The following is a 24,919-nucleotide window of genomic DNA, read 5'->3' as shown; positions in this document are numbered from 1 at the left end:
ATAGACACCGAGCTGGCTGAAGCACAGCAGCAGATCGCTGGATCCGACCTCCAGTGCATGTAGAGCGTCCAGTTGCTGTTGCGCCAGGAAGGCCAGCGATGGGTCTGCCGGGCTCACCAGGCTTATAGGGGACGACTCCCCCTGCAAGGCCAGCAGAGCGAAGCCTGACGGGTAACCGATGCACAGCCGGTCCCTGAGCATCCCCAACCACTGAACCACACCTGGGGCCTGCACCTCCCACAGCTTCTTGTGGTGGGGCTTTGTCGGAGTGATCTCGTAGCACTGAACCTGGAAGCGGGACATAGAAACCGCAGCATTAGGATGGGCACCGGAGCAGAACCACAGGTCGCCTCCAGGTGAGCCCATACCACTGACCTGACGTTTGATGGCAGCCAGCAGGCAGGGGGGGCCTCCTGGGCGGAGAACACCGGCGGCCATAGCCTGGCAGCCTTTGGTGTCTGCCAGCTTGGCATCGAAGCTGGACTCCGCTCCCTCCAACACCCCCCAGGGGTGAAGGTGAACTTGACGGTTGCGACCGCAGAGGAGCGCAATGATCTTCTCCTTTGGGATCAATTCAATCTGAGAGATCTTCTTACTGTCTGCGGCTCTCACAATCACTGTAGAAAGAAAGGGAGGAGTTAAAGGAGGTTAGCACAATCAGTCACGTGGACAAAGTCTGTTCACTGGGCTCACCGTCTCTCGTGATTTCAACCACAAACAGTCCGTCTTCTGTTCCCAGGGCGATCCTCTCACGATCTGCACAGATGGGAAATGTTCTTATTAGAGCTGGGCGATAGAACGATAACAATGTATCGCGATATAACTTTTACTCGATAGAGAAATTAAGCTATCGCGATAGACCTCGCCGCTCTTGTCCTCTTAAAAAAAAAAAAAAGTCAGCCAATCCAAATTAAGTAGCGCAGAGCCGAACCAATGACAGCCGCAGCGTCATGTCGCGTGACTTGTAACGTACAGCACAAGTGCCAAGCCGCACGTGTGTTTGTTTGGGAAGCAGCCAGCGGGTAATGGAGGAAATGAGTGTGCCGACTAGAAAAATCAACCGAGCGTGGCCGAAGAGAAAACAGATGATGGTTCCAACGCCGGAGAGATTGTCGAACGGAAGAGCCATAGAAGTTCCGTAGTGTGAAGGTATTTCGGCTATTTCAAGTCTGACAAAAAACAGAGTAGCGTGCACTGTAAATTGTGCCGAAAGCAAGTCTGGAAATACAATAAACTGGTGCATGCGTCACACTGTGCGCCACGTTATTGTTTCGGTGAAATGAATTTCTACAATACTGTTAATTCTACTCTCTGCAGTGTTTAAATGCTTACATATACACACAGTTACTGTCCGTCCACACATATGACTCGGTTCTGCTTCCATGCCCCAGCTTTGTTTACTTTTTCCCACCGAGGCTTCTAGACTTCTGATTGGCCAATATTTCTGCACGGTTAGGAATCTAGCGCCACCTGCTGCTTTGGCATGTTCATAGCAGCGTTTTCCTTCATTTCTGCCTTTATGTGTGGACGGGATTATTTTTTAAAACGAAAACGGAAAATCTCAGTTTTCAAAAATACCCATGTACGTGTGGACGTAGCCTCAGTCTCTGACTGGAAGCGCTAATTCGTCATTCGGCTTTTGTCAGACTAAAGTAACCGTTAAAACTGTTTGAAAAGCTAAGCTATACAACAAGGAGAGATTGAGAATTTCCTTTTAGTTCTCAGTTTATTTGATATTGACAAAAGTTAGTCAGTTTTGTCTGTTCTTCTGTAAAACAAACTAAGATTTGTTTTTAGAATTAATATTTTGTTTCTAAGTGGAATTGACAATTTAGTCTGTTTCGTTTGTTCTATTTTGAAACTTAAACGCTTTAGCGGCTGCCTTTTGTGTAGTGTGCAATATTTGCCTTTATTTATCTGAAAAAGTCTCATGTTCCTTAAGTACATCTACCCTGTTGAACTTATTATGGGAAATAAATATTTAAATAAAAACAAGCTGCTGATTATTTCACATTTTACTTGTGAGCAACGGCACATTTAAATCTTACAAATATAGTTATTTGGCTTATATCGTGATAGATATTGTTATCGCCTGAAATGAAAAAAACATATCGTGATATGAAAAAAATCTCATATCGCCCAGCTCTAGTTCTTATTAACAAAATAATAAGAGAGATTAAATGGATACAAATCAAGTAATCAATAAGACTGAACATCGACAGGAAACTCAGCACAATCCATCAGTAGACCCTGAAAAAATTTCAGCCTACCATGGTCAACTGTCCTACACTTTTTCAGCAGAGCACTCGTTACTGACCGAGTACAGCGGCGGACAGCGTGGTCTTGATGATGGGTAGTGAGGCATCATAGGCCTCGTGCAGGACGTGGACCTGCTGGCTCTTCAGCAGGTTCTTGGTCAGGATGCTCTGCATACCTTCCAGGATCCGGACCCATTTTCTCTTCTCTACCTCGCTCTCTGCCAGGACAAGCAGAGACACTGAAGACAGCTGCGAGATCAGCTGCGATGATGTCACCTGACCACGACAACAAAAACAATCAGAACAGGACACGCACTGGTGCTCAGACACCAAATGTTTTAACAGTGATGGGGTCCTCCTACTCTGAAGATGCAGGGGATGTCCTTCCTGGTTGCGTGGATCACATCGGAAGCCAAAACCGAACTAACGGACAAATCCTCATCCCTGAAAAAGTGAGATGCAAGAGATAATTGCATATACAAAAATAATACTTGTCACAAACTCCACACACAAAAAACCCCCCGCCAGCTTCACGCGACTGCCTAAATCTTCTCTAAACCAGCTAAATCTTTTCATTCTATTACAGTCTTCACAAAGGTATCAGAGTTGTCTCTGAACTACATGAACCTTATCAGGACTCACAAGCTGTCCTAACACTTAGGGCTACACAAACTTTCTTCAGACTTCGTCTCAGGACCTGGATTAACATGCCCACACGAACCTTCTCAGAAGTGTTCGCTCTCTGCGGTGTCACTTCCTGTTCCAACACAGTGAGGTTTTTGTGTAGCCAATTTAATTAAAAACATATTCTTGTTTCACAGTGCATTTTCACTGCTATGCAGATGACACAGAGCTTTATCTATCCATGAAGCCAGATAATCCACACCAATTAGTTAAACTGCAGGAATGTCTTAAAGACAAAGACCTGGATGACCTCTAATTTTCTGCTTCTAAATTCAGATAAAATTGAGGTTATTGTACTTGGCCATCAAAATCTTAGAAATATGGTATCTAACCAGATTCTTACTCTGGATGACATTACCTTTGCCTCCAGTAATCCCGCCCCTGAGATAGTCAGGGGCGGGACCTCTCTGATTGGCCGTGGTCCAGTTGAAAGTGCAGGTGGAAGTGGGAGGTGAGTAGCTTGAATAAAGCGATATCAATTCATTAAATCCTGAATCGACTTTAAATATAACTGTGTTTTGCCAGAAAAGCCAGATTCTCAGATTAAAGCTCACAAAACCATTTCAACAACAACCAAACAGCAGATGAGAGCAGGTACACGGATTCCACACAAAGACGTAAACACAGAACGGACCGACGCATCAGAATCAACTTTGTCTTTCTCGGCTTTCTCACCCGACGGCCCGTAGACGGACACGCTGTCGGAGCTTAGCGGTTCTGATGCGTCCGGTCCGCGCTGTGATTACGTCTTTTTGCGCTGATTCTGAGCTGCAGGTTTTGTCTCTCTCCAAACAAAATTCACCGAGCCAGCAGCAAAAGAAGCAGCAAACTGCGCTTCACATTTGATCAATGTCGTCGTGAATTTTGCTGTTTTGCTTCCACGACTATTAAAATCAGACTTCATGCACAGCTAGCTCTCTCTCTCTCTCTCTGTACTTCAAGAACAGTTTCCCGTCTCCAATCTCTGTTTTCTGTATTATTCATTCACTTATTACCCACCAGTCTACCGTTGTTTACAGCGCTGTCAGCTGCTGTCTTTTTCTTTTCTTTTTTTCACTTAAATGACCTCGGAAAAGAAAGCCTATTTTTTCTGTTGTTCAATACTGAAGAAATTGAAACTTTATATGCAGAACATTGTAGAATATTTTTAAGGTTATCTGCTCTAAAAAGCCAGACCAGGAAAATCTCCTTCATGTTTTTCTGTGTTTTATTCTCAGTTACTTTCACACAAAGGCATCTGCTGTGATGTTCACAATTCTGATGAAGTCAGTACTGATAAATGATCAGAATTATAATATTTCTGACTGTCTGAGGCTAAGTTGAATCGAATCGGGACTTTGAAAACCGGAATCGAATGGATTATAGAAATCAGTGATGATACCCAGCCCTAGTGAGCAGCCTAGGCACGACAGAAGTGGATGTAGCTGTAATAGGAAAAGAACTATTGCTGACTTTTCTGTTAAGTTAAGGCCTGATCCTTCTGCTTCTGAAATTCATATCCAGTGCTCTGACACGGTGTCAACAATCTTTGAATGCTGAAAAAGCACAGTGTATCCAGAAAAACACATTATATTATATCAATTATTATAAAATTTGTGTGCGCCTAACTTTTGTGCTGGTACGCCTAACTTTTTAAAGTTCGGCGTACCGGTACGCCCATGGCAAAAAGTTAGTCTAGAGCCCTGAGGACATGTCCTTCAATGCACATATTAAACAAAAATGTCAGACTGCTTTCTTCCATTTGCGCAATATCTCTAAAATTAGAAATATCCTGTCTCAAGAGTGACACAAAAAAACTAGTTCATGGATTTATCATTTCTAGCATACTTGCTGTTCCTAGATAATTTAAAAGTAGAATGGGAGTCTTCAGTTTTCAGGCCTCTTTTCTGTGGAACCAGCTTCCAGTTTGGATTCGGAAGACAGATACTATCTGTACTTTTAAGATTAGGCTTCAAATTTTCCTTTTTGCTAAAGTTATAGTTAGGGCTGGACCAGGTGACCCTAAACCCTCCCTTAGTTAAGCTGCAATAGGTGTAGGCTGCTGGGGGATTCCCATGATGCACTGGGTGTTTTTTCTTGTCTCACTATGTGTTAATAGACCTCTCTGCACTGAATCATACTTGCTATTAATTTCTGGCTCTCTTCCACAGCATGTCTTGGTCCTGTCTTCCTCCCCTCGGTCAGGGAGGAGCAGGGAGAGGATTTCTTCCTGTTAAAAGGGAGTTTTTCCTTTCCCACTGTTGCCCAACCACTTGTACATACAGTGGGGCAAAAAAGTATTTAGTCAGCCACCGATTGTGCAAGTTCCCCCACTTAAAATGATGACAGAGGTCAGTAATTTGCACCAGAGGTACACTTCAACTGTGAGAGACAGAATGAAAAAAAAATCCATGAATTCACATGGTAGGATTTGTAAAGAATTTATTCATAAATCAGGGTGGAAAATAAGTATTTGGTCACCTCAAACAAGGAAAATCTCTGGCTCTCACAGACCTGTAACGTCTTCTGTAAGAAGCTTTTCTGTCCCCCACTCGTTACCTGTATGAATGGCACCTGTTTGAACTCATCATCTGTATAAAAGACACCTGTCCACAGCCTCAAACAGTCAGACTCCAAACTCCGCCATGGCCAAGACCAAAGAGCTTTCGAAGGACACCAGGAAAAGTATTGTAGACCTGCACCAGACTGGGAAGAGTGAATCTACAACAGGCAAGCAGCTTGGTGTGAAAAAATCAACTGTGGGAGCAATCATCAGAAAATGGAAGATATACAAGACCACTGATAATCTCCCTCAATCTGGGGCTCCACGCAAGATCTCATCCCGTGGGGTCAAAATGATCATGAGAACGGTGAGCAAAGATCCCAGAACCACACGGGGGGACCTGGTGAATGACCTGCAGAGAGCTGGGACCAAAGTAACAAAGGTCACCATCAGTAACACACTACAACGGCAGGGAATCAAATCCTGCAGTGCCAGACGTGTTCCGCTGCTGAAGCCAGTGCATGTCCAGGCCCGTCTGAAGTTTGCCAGAGAGCACATTGATGATACAGCAGAGGATTGTCATGTGGTCAGATGAAGTAGAACTAGAACTTTTTGGTATAAACTCAATTCGTCGTGTTTGGAAGAAGAAGAATACTGAGTTGCATCCCAAGAACACCATACCTACTGTGAAGCATGGGGGAAACATCATGCTATGGGGCTGTTTTTCTGCCAAGGGGACAGGACGACTGATCCGTGTTAAGGACAGAATGAATGGGGCCATGTATCGTGAGATTTTGAGCCAAAACCTCCTTCCATCAGTGAGAACTTTGAAGATGAAACGAGGCTGGGTCTTCCAACATGACAATGATCCAAAACACACCGCCCGGGCAACAAAGGAGTGGCTCCGTAAGAAGCATTTGAAAGTCCTGGAGTGGCCTAGCCAGTCTCCAGACCTCAACCCCATAGAAAATCTGTGGCGGGAGTTGAAAGTCCGTGTTGCTCGGCGACAGCCCCAAAACATCACTGCTCTCGAGAAGATCTGCATGGAGGAATGGGCCAAAATACCAGCTACTGTGTGTGCAAACCTGGTAAAGACCTATAGTAAACGTTTGACCTCTGTTATTGCCAACAAAGGTTATGTTACAAAGTATTGAGTTGTATTTTTGTTATTGACCAAATACTTATTTTCCACCCTGATTTACGAATAAATTCTTTACAAATCCTACCATGTGGATTCATGGATTTTTTTTTTTTTTTTCCCCATTCTGTCTCTCACAGTTGAAGTGTACCTCTGGTGCAAATTACTGACCTCTGTCATCATTTTAAGTGGGGGAACTTGCACAATCGGTGGCTGACTAAATACTTTTTTGCCCCACTGTAGGTGGTCATATGACTGTTGGGGTTTTCACTTATTATTGTAGGGTCTACCTTATAATATAAAGCACCATGAGGCGACCGTTGCTGTGATTTGGCACTGTATAAATAAAACTGAATTGAATTAGAAGAAACAAATTGTCACTAGGTGTGAATGTGCGAATGAAAGTGAGTGCGAATGGTTGTCTGTCCCTGTATGTTGGCCCTGCGACAGACTGGCGACCTGTCCAGGGTGTACCCCGCCTCTCGCCCTATGACAGCTGGGATAGGCTCCAGCGCCCCCCGCGACCCTGAAAAAGGATAAGCGGAAGCGAATGGATGGATGGATGGATGAATTAGAAGAGCTGGAACTTGCTCCAGAGTCCAGGGATTTTTGTCAAAACAAGCAGACTCTTCAAAAGACCTCAAGTAGTGTTTTCATGTCCTGACAGAAGGTGACCAAACCGAATACCTGAGGTCGAGGACGAGACCGGCTGCCACCCCAGGCTGCGTGGACTTTCCCTCTGGGATGTCGTAGAGAAAGAGTTTACAGTCAGAGACCACGGCGAATGCTCGCTGCCAGCCCTTTTTCACCCCACTGGGCTTTGGAATCTGACGGAAACAAACTAGCTTGAGTATGTGGAGCTGCTACACAGTTACATCGTCAGTACCGTGTCAATGGACTCACCCTGACATAGCCCTTATATGCAGTGCCGATTCCCCTCTGGACGTCAATGCCCTGTGGCCTCTTGGCCTGCTCTGCTGGGATCGGGCAGACAAGAGGGGCGTGGTCTTTACAGGAAACGTGACAGATGAAGGAGCACACTGCAGAGACAGAGAGTCAGTCAGACACCTGTGACTGAACCAGAAGCAAAGGTGCTGTTAGCGCTGCGTACCTTCGCAGGCGTATCCCTGCCGGATTAGTCCCACCATCAGGGAGGTGCAGTGTGTGCACTGAGGCGGGCTGGAGAACGTCTTGATGCTCAGCTGGTGAGCTTTGGGCTGACACACACACACACACACACACACACACACACACACACACACACACACACACACACACACACAAAAATCTATTACAATTACTACAATCTGAGTGGCCCTGTGGAGTCATAGGACACCTGCGAGAACCTCAGGGTACCTTTGGTGTGGTCAGCGCTGTGCTCTGATAGATAGGCGAGGGGCTCGAAGGGACTGCTTTAATTTCCTGTGGACGCAAACGGGTCAATCAGTTAAACAAACCATAACATACAGGACACCTGTGCAAAGACTCATCTGTGACCAACCTCGTGTTCGGAGCTTGTGGAGGGTGATGGGGGCGTAGTGTCTGATTTTGCAGGGGTGGCATCTATGTCTGAAGGCTGCAGGTAAAAACCGTGACACAAAGATTATCAACACCTGATCAGATGAACTGTGACAACTACAAATGCACTATTGCAGTATTCATACAGCAGACACATGAAGTAGTACTGCAGTAATATGAGATTAAGAGGACTGATACTAAGCGATGCTTTTTTTTGTGTGTCGGCGGAGTTTATTCTGTGGATGGAGGTTTTTATAGTCAGTCGGATCAGCTGTGCAGGGCATTAATTTGACCCGAGTGGTTGTTGATGTCATTAGTACAAAGCTAGCAGCTATACTCGAGGTTGAAGGTGGCAGGTCACTGTCTGAAGAGGGGAGGGTAAACTTACTTCTTCCCAGAGAGCATACAGCAAGGAGGCAGAGCAAGCTGACATCTCAAAGTTACAAAGAGAAAGAAGCAAGATGAAGTTGAGTAAGTCAGCACTACACCTGAATGGCATCACTGTCCTGTGAGCTGCTGTGTGTGGGCTTGTTACTATGAATGGTAGGAAAGTCAGACAGGTAACTCACTCTGAAGGTGAGGTCTGGAGCTAGAGGAGACGTGTTGAAGTATTCAAAGATAGGGTCCTGGAAGTCCGGGAGCTTCAGACCTGCACAGACATATATGGTGAAGACACGCCCACAGACACCACTGGAACCTACCTGTCCTCTCAGACCCTAAAAATCATACACACATGGTCTGAGTAGTTTTGCCTAACCTTTGTCGGAACGTGAACGGGTCTCCTCCATCTCCTTTTTTAGGGTCTCCATCTGCTCCACCATTTCCTTGCTCCTTTCCTCCGTCTCCTTAAGCTTACTGTAGGCAGAGAGACATGGGTCAGATAGGTGAACACAGTACACAGATAAGATGACAGTCTGCCTTGGTATGACCTCTGACCTCTCCAGGTTGATGTTTGAGGCTTTGACTTTGCGCAGCTCCTCCTGGACCAGCTGTTTGGCTCTGATTTCAGCGTCCAGAGCCGACTGCAGCTCGAGGCGAGCAGACATGTCCAACTTCTGACTGCGGCGCACCTTCCACAGGGGGTCCTGGAGGGGGTGGAATCAGAGGGATAGGCACCTGTTTATTGTCACTGTACATCAAAGCTCAGAAAGCAAGAAATGGTGCAGTCGGACGATCAGAGCAGCCAATGAGGCTGTCCCCCAATTCAGGGTCTGCACACTTGAAGTACGCATTTTAAGTGCGGTTACGTCACCGCCACGCGACGGCGGCTGTCCCAATTCGAAGTGTACTTCAAATGCATACTCCAAATGCGCCGTCAATTTCCCCAAATATCAAGCGTGGTCCGGTGCACGCTTCGTGGTCCTATATATCCCACAATTCATAGCGCGACACACACGCACACACACGCCATAATAATCTGACAATACTATAATATTGGCCATATTACATTTATATTGCCAGAGTGAGATGATGTTAGTCTCATGAACAACATTAACTAATTGTTATTTACTAACTAATCTTAAATGACTGTTCAGCACAGAAATGAAGCCCAACAATCATGCTTTACAGTCCTGTGGTCTCAGCCTCAGATACTCAACTAATCAGTGATGTCATGACAAAAATGAATGACCAACAAAACATTTTCTCCTTCACTTCTGTCAAACAATGCCGTTTGTAACGTTTCTCGCGGTTAGTATCATGGTTGCTAGGCAACCTGAACAGCGCAACGAAGGCTAGACCGTCCCATTTCACAAGCCTCTCACTTCCACACTTCTCGTACTTATAGTACGCACCGTACGTAGTACGCGTAGTGCGCGTACTTCAAGCATGCAGACCCTGAATTGGGACACAGCCAATGAGTGTTCAATCAGGTGAGGTGATGTCCAGACATGTGATACCACCGATGTAGCTGCTGGAAAATGTGACATTATCATATGACGTCAAGATTTGACCATTTAAAGCCCTAAAGGATGCACTGCTTAAATTCCAGATGACTCTAAACCTTCAAAGATAACAGAAGAGTACCTGAAGTGTAGTACCTGACCCCCCAGGTGCCTACTCGAGGTACTCAGTGAGTAAAAACTAATGTGTAGACCGAGTACTGACTCAAGTACAGAGTAAACTACTCCCTGAAGTACAGACTGTGACACCACCTTAGACTAAAGCTTCGTCTCCACTCTGTCCCCACCAGACCTTGAACCCTCACCCTGTCCTGACCCTGGATTCATCTCGAGAGGTCACTGTAGACACCAACTCTCTTTGTAACCTCCTCATCTATGCTTCTGCTTGACCTCTGACTTCTCCAGGCTTCTGTGTGATCCACTCTATGACTTCGTCACAGCTGTCAGGAACCCGCACTGGGAAAGCCTCACTGCGTTCTAATATCAATGGTACACATGCAAGCCAATAGCCATGCAAGCATCTTTAAGCTCGCCCAGAAAGTGATTTTTGACTGGCTGGAAATCGTGACCAGCTCACTCACCCTCCTGTCTCCACCAATGGGAGGCCAGGGCTTCTTAGGGGGAGTGGCCACTCCTGATTCCGTCTAAGACAGCAGGTTTGAAAGGAAAAAAAAACCCCCAAACAAAATCAACACACAGATACAGACAGTACTACAGTCTGAAGAAGGTGGAGGACATTCCTGGATTTCTTTCACAATAAAAGCCACTAAGTTAAAACATAACTGAAGGGATAAAACATTTCTGAGTATTTGTAACATAAATTTTAAAAAAAATTTCTGCTATGACTGAGTGATGTCTGAACACACCTGTGACAGGCGGAGGCTTCAACAGGTCGCTTCAGGTGAAGTCCCGTGTGTGTGTGTGTGTTTGTGTGTGTGTTAGTGTTACCAGAGGTCTGGTTCCCAAGCTGGAGCTGCGTAGAGTTTCCAGCTCCTCCGTCATCTTGGTGGCTAGAGCCTGCAGATAACCTCGAGCATCCTTCTCGTCGCTGACCCTGAACACAGTGTACCACATGTCCTTAAAAATGTGTCGCTGAACCCGCGGCGGTGTCCAAGCAGCTCACGTGACTCACCACTGGATGATCTCTGCGATCTGAGCCTCCCAGTGAGCCACGCTCTCCTTCTTGGACGCCAGGTCCTGCAGCTCGTCTTCTAGTTGCCTATTCTGAGCCGTCAGGTTATCCACGAACGAGCACAGCTGGACACAACCACAACGAGAGCAGTATTACACAGCGGTGCTCCTAGTACTACAAAGTGTGCAGTAACAGTACTACAGGAGTATCACCTTGTCGGTCTCTGTCGTCAGTTTTCGGTTTTCTTCTGTCAGCAGGTTCTTCTCTCGCTCATGTTTCTTCTTGAGAGCAGTGAGAGCTTCTTCCATCTCGACTTGCCTGAGAGGGCACACACACACACTGGGTCAGCATGGATCTGGCCATGACTCACCTGTACCTGCCAGTAAACCCAGTTCAGGACTCACCTGTCCCTCTTGGCCTTGTCTAGCTTGTCTCGGAGCTGCAGCAACTCCTTGTTGGCGGTGAGCTGCGCCCCCTCAGACTCCTGCAAGTCTTTGCAGAGGTTTTTTATCTCAGAGGAGTGGGCCGAGTCCCTCCTCAGGAGCTCCTCCTCGTAGAACAGCACCTTCTTGTCCAGCTCTGCCTTTAGATGGGATAGTTCCTGCTGAAACTCCGCCCCTCCTGCTGCTACTCCACGGCCCTGCTGAGACTAGGATCAGAACAACTTCTGCATGACTGTGAGGACCGGTTCAGCCAGGGTTTGGCTTAACCCAGGCTCAAATTGGGATTGTGTGGTCATGATGGGTGTAAAGGGGTGTGTGTGTGTGTGACCTCTGACCTTTAGACTCTGCAGCTCCGCCTCCAGCTGTTTGGAGTAAACCTCGCTGTGCTCCCTCAGCTTCCTCTCCTTTGATGCCTCTGTCTGCGCCTCATCCAGCTGAGCCTCCAGCTAACACACAAACAAAAGGCTTTTTGCGGGTCGGTGGAGCTTACTGAGACTCAGACCTACTGAGATGGAAGCTCTGCGGGGGACCTAACATGGTGTGCACGTGGAGTGCACAGCAGAGCTGCGTTACAGCACATAAACATGAACATGTGTCTGCAGTGACGAAGACGCCACACCTCACAGTCCCGTCATAAACATTGAATATCAGAGACATCAATCACTGCTCAGGCTGAGCTGATGGGTGATGATGTCGGACTAGTGCTGCTCAAAATGAGTCTTATTTTCCTGCTTTTGCATTAAATTCTTATCATCCTCATGAGGTTCTTCATAACCACACCTGCAACACAGGTGTGCATGCTGTGGAACCAGCTGTCGACCCACCATCACCTCCCCCTCCACTCAGTGTCAGCAGATGGTTGGTGAATAGGGAAGTCACACAGCTTTTAGGTTTATATGACTTTTACACCCTGCTAACAAGAAGTGATGTCATTAGCAGTGGTTAGTGATTCATTCGCCTCCTTTCCTGTAACCCTGATTCACTCTCTGCAGATTAATTCCTTTGAGCTCATTCGGGTGTTTCCCACGTCACTGAATCTTTCCTGCCATTTTACTGAAGTCTGCACTTTATATGACATGTTTGGCCAATCAGAGCACAGCACCATCACTCAGGGTTGATCTGAACTGTGTATGTATGCTGCCTATGGAATCTGACATTAATATGACCTGAAATAATTTCTGAAAACCCCAAAGCTTCCAGTTCCTGCTGCTCAAGAGAACAAAGAGGAACAGCCTCCAACAGTCAGCGCGAACAGAAGGTGTGGTCAGAACACACCTTCAGACAGCGAGAGCGTCCCTCCATTAACCCAGAACCCGAACACTTTATGAAGGAGCCGTCGTAATTCATCTTATGATCTGACCAAACCTTTTAGACCCGTCTTGTCTCTGACATGTGCTCACGGCGCTTTAAACGCTTGGTTCCTTCTCGTTTTACATCAAAGTGTTCTTTGATTGACCAACGGCTTCCTGCTTATTACAGGAGTCTGTCTCCCTCTGCTGGTGAGCACGAGGAGGTGCACCTCAGGACTGATGGTGCACCTCCCGTTCTTTTCAGTTTGACTCTGGAATTCAACTTAGAAAGTCAGAAAACAAACTCTTAATCTGTAGAGCTGTACTGCTAACCACATAAGAGAACAGTATCATGCTGCACTGTTGGCGATACCCAGACGGCTCTACCTCACTTGTGAACCAAAAACAAATCCTCTTTTTCCTGCTTTGTCTGTCTCTCTCAGGCTCATCTTCAGACCTCTTACACTTCTGTTCCTGACTCCCTGTCATCAGGACATGTGCCCAATCATCATCACTGACAAATTACTTAAAGCGACCAACTGAAAACCCGACAGACGCTCCCTAACCCTCCATAACGAGGGTGAATGCTAACAGAGGAGACTTTCGTCTCTAAGGTTTTAATCACAAAATGGTCATTGCTGATGCTCTGCAGCCATCCTCACTCACCTCCTTACGGCTCTTCTCCATCTTACGGATCTCCTGCCTCGTGCCGTCCATCTTCTGCAGCAGCGCCTCCATCTCCTCTTCCTTGTCACGGAGCTGGCGGGTCAGGCGCTGCTTTGAGGAGCGCAGCTCAGCCATCCTCTCTGACAACTCAGAGAACTCCTGCAGCGCCAGCTTCCTCTGCGAGTGCGCCTCCTTCAACTCCTTCGTCTGACTCCTCAGGCGTTCCAGGGCGTCAGCCAACTGCTGCTCAGAGGGTGTGGGGTTTATTAGCTTGGGAATACATGACTATTAAGCCCCTTTTCATTAGTAACTACTCGGATTGACTTGCCACAGTTTAAAGGGTTTTCTGTAAGGTACCGTTTTAGTACCTGCTCACCCAGGGTTCCAAGCCATTTGAGCAGGTACTAAAATGTGACGTCGTCACACTGCATGCCACTGATTGGCTGGTCGGTAGCGTCACTCGATGAATCATAAGAGCATCTTGTTCACAAAAATCAAAACTGCCATTTTTGAAACCATGGCAATGAGGGAAATGGCTACAAAAACAGTCCGACGAGTTTGACGAAAAGCCACAGGTATGTTGTCACTTGGATGTCCACCTTTGTTGTAGCGTTCTGCATAGCAATTAAGTCGCGGGACGCTCAAACATGTTGCTATGACAACAACCACTCACATCAGTTAGTGCTGGATTGTAATGGAAAACGAGTTGATCAGAGTAGGTACTAATGGAAAAGGGGCTTTATTCTGAAAAACAGCTCCACCTGCGGCCAGATCCGCGTACCTTGTGAACCTCATCCTTCTCCTGTCGCAGGCTTTTCACCTGCTTCTCCATGCTCCTCAGTTTGGAGGCGGAGCTTTCATAGTCCTGTCTGAGAGAGACCGCCTCTTCCAGCTGGTGCTCCAGCCTGTCAGAGTCTGAGATTACAGGGGCAGGGTTTATTTTAATAAATAAAAAGTGTGACATTACTTTAATAACTTTATTTAAACTGATTTTTCTGCAGTACTGTCTCATTGGCTCCAACGTATTAATAAACATGTGTCTGTATGACATTAAACACGAGCTCGGGCGGAGCACAGAAACTTGAAATATTTAAGGTTTTCTGCGAGTGGCGCTGTTAAACAAACCTAACAGGAAATAAAGTTTCAGATGTCATTATTCAGTTCTTTTATTGATGAACTCCGTGCCTGCAGACTGCAGACCATATCAGGTGCTACCACCCCAACTGTGTCTGTTACCACGGAAACATCCTCTGACCTGCCAGCTTCTTCTTGAGTCGTTCAATCTCCTCATTGAGCTTCTTGATCTCTTTGTCTCGACTCAGAGTTCCTCCTCGAGCTGGAGCCTGCAGGGCCTGAGTCGACTCTGTGGGAGGACAGACGCAGTGAGGTCACAGCGAGTACTGCAGGAATACTGATCGAGTCCTACAGAGTACTGCTGGAGTCCAGCAGTGTACTGTGGGAGTACTGCTGGAGTCCGCCTCCTCCTTACCCTGCAGTTTGCGGTTCAGTTCCTGTTTCTCCTGCTCCAGTCGACGAATCCTCTTCTCAAAAACCTCCACCTCCTCCCCTCCTGTTCCACCATCTGTTTCGATCTGGACACGCAACCACGCCCTGCTGACAGAGCTGCGGTCGGAGAAGCAGCTGTCGGTGGTGTAGGTGAAGCCAACGAAGGGGAGGTGCTGCCCTGTAAAACCAGTGTGAGACACTGGAGGTCCAATGTCCTGTAGAGAGAAGACCTGTCAGCATGAAGGACTGTGCGGACAAGAAGGGCCACTGGAAAACCTGTGGTCTCAGAGTCACCTGGAGTCTCGGGGACTCTCAGAGACTCTTAGGCCCCAGACTCAGTCTGACTGCCCTGTGACTCCAGGTGACTCTGAGACTGATGGAGTCTCAGAGCAGTCAGATTGATGGAAGGCCATTTCACACAGGGAGCAGCACATACTGTACTGCCCTCTGCAAAGCACAGTGAAAGCACTCTGGCGGGGAGAAGTCCCACATGCCACGGTCAAAGTTCAACTGGGTTGAATAAAATTTACGTAACTCGCTCCAGCTAGTGGTGATCCCACTACATGCTGCTTCCTATGTAAAACGGTCTTGAGGATAGAAAGACGGTCCTCACCGGGTTCTTCAGGACATCATCATCTACGTCAAAGTTTGAGGTGTCGGTGGGTGAGGACACCTCGGGGATGTAGGGGGCCCCGGTGGACCGGATGTTGTCCCAGTCGATGCCGTTGAAGAAAGGGTGGCTTTTAAAATCAGAGATCCCATTAAGTCCAAGGCGACGATCCCTGGAACAGAGCAAGCCCTGGATCAGATCCTTGGCATCTTCAGACACATCGGTCACATGGGAAGGGAACTGGAAACGCTCCTGGAAACAGCAAAAGAAAAGACAAGGATACGTTCAGAGGAAGAGTCAGGAAACTGGACAAAAAGGCGAGCGTGCGCTGAGGGACGAGCTCTGATTCAAAACAGGAAGTGGGACGAGAGCCTGGAGACAGACTTGTAACCTGGAAACAGCAGCACAGCACGGGCAGGACAAGAGTAATCCAATTACAGAGCACAGTATCATTACCCTGACAGAGTGTAATCTGATTACTGTAACAGCTAGTGTCTTTATTTATTCTGAAAGACAGTCCAAATACTCTGGCAGATAGAACAGTCCATGGTTCTGACCTCATGATTCATGATCTTGCCATAGGTTTCAACCAGCGACTCAGCGTAGAACGGTGTCTCGCCATACAGCATCTCATACATGCACACACCCAGCGACCACCAGTCACACTCTGGGCCGTAGCGGCCCATCCCGTCCTCCATCGCCTGCAGGATCTCTGGGGAGATGTAGTCTGGCGTGCCAACTGCCACCGAGGACTGAACCTATAGTGAAACATTGGGATGGACCGAGGTTACAAAAGGTCATCCAGAAAAGGTCAAAGGTGAACTTAAGCTCAAGTAACAGAACTAAACAAGCTTAATTAAGCTATTGAAGTTCCTGAATTAAGACCAGCACTAAGATTACCAGGGTTAACCTTAAACTAGACTAACGAGAGCACTGTTAGCTTCAAAGAGGCGATGGGAGCGTGACAGTTACCGTGCCGTCCTCCATCATGCGGAGACAGGATCCGAAGTCTGCGAGGCGAATATGGCCGTTGACGTCGAGCAGGACGTTGTCGGGTTTGATGTCTCTGAAAGACGAAAAACATATTCAGCTAGTCATCGTCACCTTCATCCCAGACAGGTAACATGGTCAGCTGATGCCGCAGCAGGATCTGATTAACCACACACAGTATAAAGATGGGTGGCGCTACTGTGCTGTGAACCCATTGGTCCTTTTCAGATGAGTGTTTTTGCTGTCACCATTTTGAGTTTTGAAGCTGGCGGTGACGAGGGGCTGTCTCTGAAATCACACACTCACTGTGACAACCTCCACATGGTCATTTCTAAAACATATGACCAGGCGTACCAAACGGGATGTGCGTCCATGTTTTATCTGACTCCGATCACGTGATGCACCTTAAAGCGCCATCGTTTCACTGTGTGTGAATAAAGATGTGTGAGACTGAACAGCAGCAGGTTAAAGTTCAGCCATCTCAGGAAGGAAAAGACCAGCTGAGCAGGAAGGAACTACATTTCCCAGAGGACACTGCAGCAGGAAAAGCACACTTCCTGGATACAGAGGCACATACCTTTGGTAGGGCCAGTACAACTTAAGAGTACAGTGTGAAGTACAGGCAGTGCAGTTTGCAGTACTCCGAGTACCTGTGTATGTAGTGCTGCTGATGGATGGAGTGGATGGCGAGTACCATCTCAGCCACGTAGAACTTGGCCATATCCTCAGGAAGTCGATCCTCAAACTTACTGAGCAGCGTCAGCAGGTCACCACCCACGTAGTAATCCATCACCAAGTACTGCAGTACAGGTACACACAGAGGAGTTAAAGATAGTACCAGTACCAGTCCCAGTCCCACAGGGGACAGCAGCTAGTACTCACCAAATAGTTGTCATCCTGGAAGGCGTAGTGCAGGTTGGTGATCCACTGACTGTCTCCTTTCACCAGGACGTCACGCTCTTCACGGAAACATGCCGTCTGCACTCACAGCATACCAACACGTCAATAACATGCCCACAGCACACTAAGGTCACAACAGCCCATTACATGATCATGAAGAGGAGCCCACCTCTGCTCGTTTTAGCATCTCCCACTTATTGAGGATCTTCATAGCATAAACTTGCTCCGTGTGCTTCATCTTCACCACGGCAACCTGACAGAGAGAGAGGGGGCGAGAAACATGAACACACAGGTAAACACAAACACCTGCAGCACTATGCGCCAAGGGTCCAGAATGATGCCATGTCAAATTTGTGTGCCTCCCACAGGTGTATCACCTGTGCAGTGTTGCTGCTATGGTCTCCATGGTGACCGGGTGTGTATCTTTAACATCACTTGCTGAGCTGGTCTGAGCACATGACATAGAACCCCACCCACACAGCTCACCTGGACTTACCTGAGGACAGGTGTGTCACAACCATGCCTGCCCGGTGCTTCGGGACATACCTGAGGACAGGTGTGTGTTTATGTCCCGAGGCAGCAGGCAGGTGTGGTAGTGTCACACCTGTCCTCTGGTATGAGAAGAACGCACACACAGAAACAGACACACGCTGACAGCGGCTGCTGAGGACACTCGCTCTGCTTTACACATTACCCAAAAGATCCTAGAGAGGACGCTTAGTGCAGATCTCAAACACCAAAGGACTACAAATACCACAGTACTGTGTGGGTTCTGATATGTGTGCACGTCTTCACTGCATGTCTCATGGGAAACTGCATCCATGCTGTAAAGAACTGAATTGCTCTGTCCCCTCGTACCACGATTATGTCAAACTTCTTGTCTTCATAACAAATAAGACCCCACCAACCCGTCTCTGTTCACATTAAACAGAACTTAAATATTTCAGCCAATTAGGGCTGTGCGATATGACCAAAATCTCATATCCCGATATAATACATCTATCGTCCCGATAACAATATAAATCACAAAACTGTAACATTTTCTGTCAGCTTGACTTGCGTGAAGTGTTTCCAGCTGGGCGTTGTGTTTTAACAGATGCCTGAAACTATACATTTTTAGTCATAAGTTGTAACGGCCGCCGTTTTCTTTGTGATTATTTATTTCACAGCGTGCTGCGGGGAAAAGCCTGTTCTAACGTTTGAGTCTGACGGCTCTTTTTTTGCTTCTCATCCGTAAATACTCTGCATACTCTTTCACGTGATTCAGTTTATTTTGAAAAGTCTCAACAGGATCTTGAGCTTTATTGTGAAAGGTTTATGTGGAAAATAAACAAGTGGACGGCGGAGCCACGCGATGGTTTTACCATCATTGTTGCTAACGACAACGCATAAAAACAGGCGCTTGTCCGTCCGTAGTGTGGTTATATTAAATATAAGAGAAAGAGAGAACTTTAAGAAATTAATATAGCCACTACAGTGACCAACAAAACAGTGAAAAAATATTGCCGTAAACAGTTTATTTTGCGACACCACGAAACAAACGACAGCGTAAAATGAAACGATAGACGTCTTTATATCGTCATCTGATATATGTCGTTATATCGAATAGCCCTGCAGACAATCACATCGTGGTGTGCTGCAGGACGTTTAATATGAGATCTCCATCAGCGTCCACGATGATCTTCAGATTATCCTGGATTATCATCTCCACCCTGGATTATTTCTGGGCCACAGGCTCAGGTAAGGAGAGGAGGGCGGGGCTGTATCCAGTTTTAGGATGGAGACGACCTCCAAGCCTACAGTGCGAGGAGCCTTGCGACCAATCAGGTTACAGAAACAGGGTCACAGTTTCTCTCTGCTGACTTGTTTTTTTGCCATTTGTTTGTCAAACCAACAACAAACACATGACATGACTTGTATTTGTTCGGTTACCCTGCCTCTGATGATGTCACAGGTGGTGGAGTTAATGCCTGCGACATTAACTGAAATTGAGTTTTGTTTCAGGGATTGGTCATCGCGCCGTCTCCTCCTCCATCAAGTTTGTGTTCCTAACAGCTTCCCGTTCACTTCCTGTATTTGCCTGGAATCTGAGCCCTTCCCGTTTTCCCTCAGACTGCAGAGGAGGATGGGCGGAGCCTCCTCCAAGCCACTGCGACACAGTGTGGCGTCTCAAACACACAATCAGGACAGGAAATCCCAGTGCTAAGGTGCTTTACAAAGTAAGAGTGTATTTATTCTATCTACACATGAATACATCGTGTTTCCTTTTCGTCACCTTTAGTCGCCTGACAAGTCACAGGTCATCAGGAAGTCTTACCTCTCCAAAAGCTCCTCGTCCAATCACCTTCAGGATCTCGAAGTCGTCTTTGTGCAGCCGCATGTCCTTCACCGTGGTTGTGAATGGCTTCACTGGAACACACAGAAGAACTGGGGTAATGTCACACGCACGCAGAGGTCCACACTAACCCAATCTCATACAGGTAATGTTCTGTTGTTGACTTCTTACCAGATCAAATCACAATGGTAACAGAGGCTGAAGCCCTCACCTGGTCAAGAGCAGGTTATATTCAGAGTTTAAAGCAGAAGCGGTCCTCTGATTCTTTTATGTGCATCAGTGTGCAGCTTGTTCCTGAGAGCAGTGCATGAACCTAGAGCGGCTCAGACTGAACGTTCATGTGCTGATGCAGCAAATATTTAAATCTTTTTCTACTTGATTCTACTTAACTCTGATCTGCTACAAACACAGGACACCAGGAATGTTCAACCAATCACATTCATCCACTCTGATCTCAGTCATCAGTCTGTGTGACAGGAAATGTTACCGTTTGTGTTTCAGACACGAATGTGCAGTCGTTGCTTTAAAAACAAAGACAAAATCATTAACTGCCATTCAACTTGTATTTTCCTGCTCTGTGCCACAAATGACCAGATTAACCAGTTTCACCTCTCAGATTATTCACAGATTTTTTGGTTCTTTACAGATTTTTACTTGACAGCATCTCTGTAAAAGAGGAGTCACATGAGAGGTGAAATGTCCCTTTAAATTGCTCAGATGCTATCAGCTCTGCCCCTTTCACGTGAACTCGCAGGTTAAACCCTGAGTTAACTCAGCGAGATGATAACCAGGTTTGTGTGACCTCTGACCCTGATTGCTGACGTTAGGTTAAACGCAATATTCCTTCTAATTTTTCACGTGTCTGAGCGAACACACAAAGTAAAAATAACTTGAACTCCAATTTTGAAAACAACTTCTTTTTTTTTGCTCTGACTTGTATTATGAGTCTGTGGTCTGGGAGAGAGTCCTGTAACTCTTTGTCTGCAAAATACAGAATGACCAATGTTGGCAATTAATTCAATAGTTACTTCTTCAAAAAAGTAACTGAGTTTTGCAAACAAAGTTTTTTGCAGCCGTTTACCTAAAAATGCAGCCAAGGCGTTTTTTAAAATAAACATTTAAAACTATTTACAGAACAATCAGGTGTTCTGCATCAAATTTGATGCCACACAAATTATTTGTGCCTCTCCAAAAAATTATTTCTGTCCACTATGAGATAAAGGAGAACAACAGCCTGATATCTGCAGGCCTGACAACAGCAGATGTATCACTCCTGTAACATCTGTAACACTCAGTAGTCGCCTCATTGTTCTGACACACACAACAGAACTATTGACTACACTACACACTAACTACACAAGATTTGCGCTAAACGTCGCAAATCTCTCACATCTCAAAACACCGCCGCAACACCTAAAACTTCCCTCTTCCTAAACAACTAAATGCCATGTTGCCATATCATTTTTTGATTGGTCCACATAGTACATTTGCTCACAGGCGGAGAGCGCTTTCGAGCGTTTTCCCTATAAAATGCCGTTTTTACAGTTTCTTCCCGCAATAAATATAAACAATGATCGTATTAAGGAAAAAACAAACATTGCATACATTTTTATCATAACTCTGGTTTTACGTGACCTATCAACACAATTTAAAAACTGGTATTAAGTCCACATTTTTCCCGTCAATTGTTCCATCTGTCCTGCTCACATCTCCAATGGTTGTACACGTTGTCATTATCGTGGCTTCACTCCACATCAGCCACGCCGCTTTGCTAGCTAAAACACCGGTGTTGGCACATAAGAACGCTGCCATAGTCTGTCAACGACGTTGATTAGCTGCGTATATACGAATGTGAATCGCATCATTGGCTGGACTATGATGCGATTAATCCCATACCGGAGCAGCCAGTCACTTACTGACTAACACTGCATAACAGAATTGTTAAAGTATTTATTTTAATTTCAATTCAGGTTAGATTTTTTTTGTGCGCAACACAGATTTTCTGTGCGCAGAGACCGTGCCAGCAGTGCGCAATTGCGCATGCGCGCAGTTTAGAGGGAACATTGGTTAAACGTGTCCTGATAACAGAACGACCCGAGTCGTGAGTTAGAGGCATTAGTACCCTGCATGCTGTCAGCTCATCATTTATTCATCTGATCTGAGATCAGATTTATCTGGGTCACTCACATTTACTCTCATAGAAACCAGAATAGAAACACAGCAGAGGAGCTGAGCTGGTTTCAATTCTTCCTCAGAGCCCTGACTTAACGTTTGCAAACACTTTCGGTCTGACTGATGTCACTGCTGTGACATCAAAGGCTGAGGGCTGAGAAAGAGCACAGAATAATTCACCACGTCATGGCGGCATTACGGTTTCCATGTCTACGAGTCTGCTGCCGTCCGACTGATGGAGACATGTCTGCAGAGTGGCCGTGACTGCTGGTCCTGTTTTAGTTCTGCAGCAGGTGGAGAACTTTGTCACTGATCAATAACGGATGGAAGCCAGTTATTGATTAGCGATAAAGTGGTTTGTCATACATTATTAATGGAAGACAAATGAAGTGAGTGCATCCTCTCCTGTCCCCGCCCTCTTAGGTGAGGGCCTGAGTCTAAGAACCTTGTGATTGCTCAGAGACACTGACAGGTGTGAGCGATGCTGTCTGAAGCAATTATGGATTACTTTAAAGCATGGGTGGGGAACTCCAGGCCTTGAGGGCCGGTGTCCTGCAGGTTTTAGATATCACCCTGGGTCAACACACCTGAATCACATGATTAGTTCATTACCAGGCCCCTGGAGAACTTCAAGACATGTTGAGGAGGTAATTTAACCATTTAAAACAGCTGTGTTGGATCAAGGACACATCTAAAACCTGCAGGACACTGGCCCTCAAGGCCTAGAGTTCCCCACCCTGATCTAAAGGAGATGGTATCAGATCAATAACACACCTCAGTCAAGTTATGAAATCATGTTTAGGTGATCACTGCCTTCATAATCTTCATCACCGACTGTCCTGATCAGCTTCCTGCTTATTTGTATCAAACCTTCCTGTAAACATCACCTGAACACCGTCTGTCATTGATCACCCATGACCTGATCGGTCTTACTCATCACTGACATCATCGGCGCATGCAGTTGGCCTTCACAGCGGCTCCAACTCAGAGCAGAATTGCAAATTGAAACCAGGTCACAGAAACCAGGACAGGAACAGGCTGAACCAGGCCAAACTGGGCCAGAGTGTTTCAGCTGCACAGAAGCTGGAAGCTGATTCAAGACCAGCTGATCGATTACACTGTCACTGAATGATATTAGCCACATGCAGTCACCATGGAAACACTAACAGTCTACATGGGACCCACAACCAGGGCAGGAAGGCGGAGCCTGAAAAAGCAAGGATTATCCTAGTGTTCATCCTGACTCAACTTTAAACCTAATCACCTCGATTATTGATTGTATATCATGTGACCACGTCAGACCACGAGAGACCCGGAGACGCCGTTTAAGCCTTCAGAATCCTCTTTCAAGGAGCTCCACAAACCTGGAGCTGAGCTCAGGGGAGAGAGCCTTCAGACACCTGTGAGGTGAATCTGTCTCTGACCCCTCAAGCACCCTGGATCGACCCCACGTACACCTGAAACTACCTGAAGCGTGCTACACCTGGATCTCCTTGATTGACCTTTGACCTTCAGTAGGCCAGCTCCAGTCTGCTGAACCTGACCCCCACCCACCCGGGTCTTACCCCACTCCAGGAAGTCGGTGACGTGCTTCTCCCTCTTGAGCGGGGACTGGGAGCACTCTGTGTAGAAGCAGAGCAGCAGGTCTAGCAGCGCCTCCACGTTCAGGCAGCCGGCCGCCCGCTGCTCCAGCAGCAGCTCCTCCAGTCGCTTCAACCGCTCCTGCGCCGACATCCTGCTGTCGGTCCCCGCCGGACTCTCCAGGATGCTCCGCCGGGCCCGCGTCGCTCAGTCCGGGTGTATCCGCCGCCGAGGCTCCGCTTCCTGCCTAGCTGCTAGCCGTTAGCCGTTAGCTCCAGGAGAAGCTTCCCGACATTTTGAGCCGCGGGGTTCGGAGCGTCGCCGAGAGTCCTCCGGTCACCGTGGGTCACCGTCGGTCAGCAGCCTGCGGGCCTGCCTCTGTCCGCCCTCCTCCGGCTCTAATCCGGTAAATCTGCTCTTTCCTCTCAGGATCAGGACGTCGGGCGGACCGTCGACTCTCAGGTCGGCCGCCGCTGCTCCATGTCCGCCGCTCGGTTTGTCGGACCGGGGCTGGCTCCGGGGGCGACTGCGCAGGGGTCAGAATGTCCGAGTTCTCCGTGGGAGTGGGGGAGAGCGTCACGGGATCACGGCCGGTTTGAGGAGAGTTCGAGGCGGCTGCCGGTGTGGCGGAGCGCTGGGAATATGGCTGAATCCAGGACGGAAGATCCCGAGCAAGCGGAGGAGTTGTGTCCCGCTTCCGGTGCCGGGGAGCGTCACAATAAAATATCCGAGCTCAGAAAACCAAGAGTCAGTGACGAGCATCAACAAACCGCAAGAACAGAAGGACTAGACACATGGTAAATGGACTGGTTCTTATATAGCGCTTTTCTTCTCATCTGAGCACTCAAAGCGCTTTACACAACTTGTGCATTCACACAAGCACATTTTCTAAGTTCTTTCTAACTAACATTCACACTCCGATAAATACATCGGAGAGCAATTTGGGGTTTGCTGTCCGTCCAGCCCTCTGCACATGCTCAGAAAACCAAACATTGCATATTTTTTATCATAACTCTGGTTTTACGTGGCCTATCAACACAATTTAAAAACTGGTATAAAGTCCAGTTTTTCCGTTACTTCTTCCGTCTGTCCTGCTCACATCTCCAAAGGTTGTACACTTAATGTGGCTTCACTCCACATCAGCCACGCCGCTTTGCCAGCTAAAACAGCGGTGTTGGCACATATTTACTTTAATTTCAATTCAGGTTAAAAAAATTTTGTGTGCGCAACGCAGATTTTCTCTGCGCAGAGACCGTGCCAACAGTGCGCAATTGCGCACGTGCGCAGCTTAGAGTGAACATTGGTCTCCTCCAT

General features: G+C 47.0%; 1 protein-coding gene across 3 annotated transcripts in view; it reads right to left on the bottom strand.

Moving 5' to 3' along the window:
- Positions 1-24,255, bottom strand: part of cdc42bpb (CDC42 binding protein kinase beta (DMPK-like)) — a 26,854-nt gene extending 2,599 nt beyond the window's left edge. Inside the window, exons 1-31 of one of the 3 annotated variants that reach the window (XM_076874249.1) lie at positions 23,590-24,255; positions 19,835-19,926; positions 17,687-17,770; positions 17,500-17,595; positions 17,268-17,416; positions 16,600-16,693; positions 16,185-16,385; positions 15,631-15,879; positions 15,001-15,232; positions 14,767-14,874; positions 14,293-14,426; positions 13,512-13,754; positions 11,892-12,002; positions 11,518-11,762; positions 11,326-11,431; positions 11,114-11,238; positions 10,930-11,035; positions 10,563-10,625; positions 9,017-9,165; positions 8,838-8,935; positions 8,650-8,729; positions 8,064-8,138; positions 7,919-7,984; positions 7,674-7,779; positions 7,466-7,602; positions 7,250-7,389; positions 2,621-2,702; positions 2,318-2,534; positions 694-756; positions 376-617; positions 1-288 (exon numbers count right to left, since the gene is read on the bottom strand). The exon at positions 1-288 is cut by the window's left edge and continues 67 nt beyond it. In XM_076874249.1, the coding sequence (XP_076730364.1) occupies positions 1-288; positions 376-617; positions 694-756; positions 2,318-2,534; positions 2,621-2,702; positions 7,250-7,389; positions 7,466-7,602; positions 7,674-7,779; positions 7,919-7,984; positions 8,064-8,138; positions 8,650-8,729; positions 8,838-8,935; positions 9,017-9,165; positions 10,563-10,625; positions 10,930-11,035; positions 11,114-11,238; positions 11,326-11,431; positions 11,518-11,762; positions 11,892-12,002; positions 13,512-13,754; positions 14,293-14,426; positions 14,767-14,874; positions 15,001-15,232; positions 15,631-15,879; positions 16,185-16,385; positions 16,600-16,693; positions 17,268-17,416; positions 17,500-17,595; positions 17,687-17,770; positions 19,835-19,926; positions 23,590-23,758 (4,350 nt within the window). In that variant the 5' untranslated portion in view covers positions 23,759-24,255. The remainder of the gene's footprint in view (positions 289-375; positions 618-693; positions 757-2,317; positions 2,535-2,620; positions 2,703-7,249; positions 7,390-7,465; positions 7,603-7,673; positions 7,780-7,918; positions 7,985-8,063; positions 8,139-8,649; positions 8,730-8,837; positions 8,936-9,016; positions 9,166-10,562; positions 10,626-10,929; positions 11,036-11,113; positions 11,239-11,325; positions 11,432-11,517; positions 11,763-11,891; positions 12,003-13,511; positions 13,755-14,292; positions 14,427-14,766; positions 14,875-15,000; positions 15,233-15,630; positions 15,880-16,184; positions 16,386-16,599; positions 16,694-17,267; positions 17,417-17,499; positions 17,596-17,686; positions 17,771-19,834; positions 19,927-23,589) is intronic. The other 2 variants (XM_004573148.6, XM_076874250.1) reach the window with 2 other exon arrangements.
- Positions 24,256-24,919: the final 664 nt, after the last annotated feature.

Source organism: Maylandia zebra, linkage group LG15 (genome assembly GCF_041146795.1).
Source record: "Maylandia zebra isolate NMK-2024a linkage group LG15, Mzebra_GT3a, whole genome shotgun sequence".
NCBI classification, from domain to species: domain Eukaryota; kingdom Metazoa; phylum Chordata; class Actinopteri; order Cichliformes; family Cichlidae; genus Maylandia; species Maylandia zebra.
Note: the sequence above shows the minus strand (reverse complement) of the source record. Positions and strands in the feature narration are given on the sequence as shown.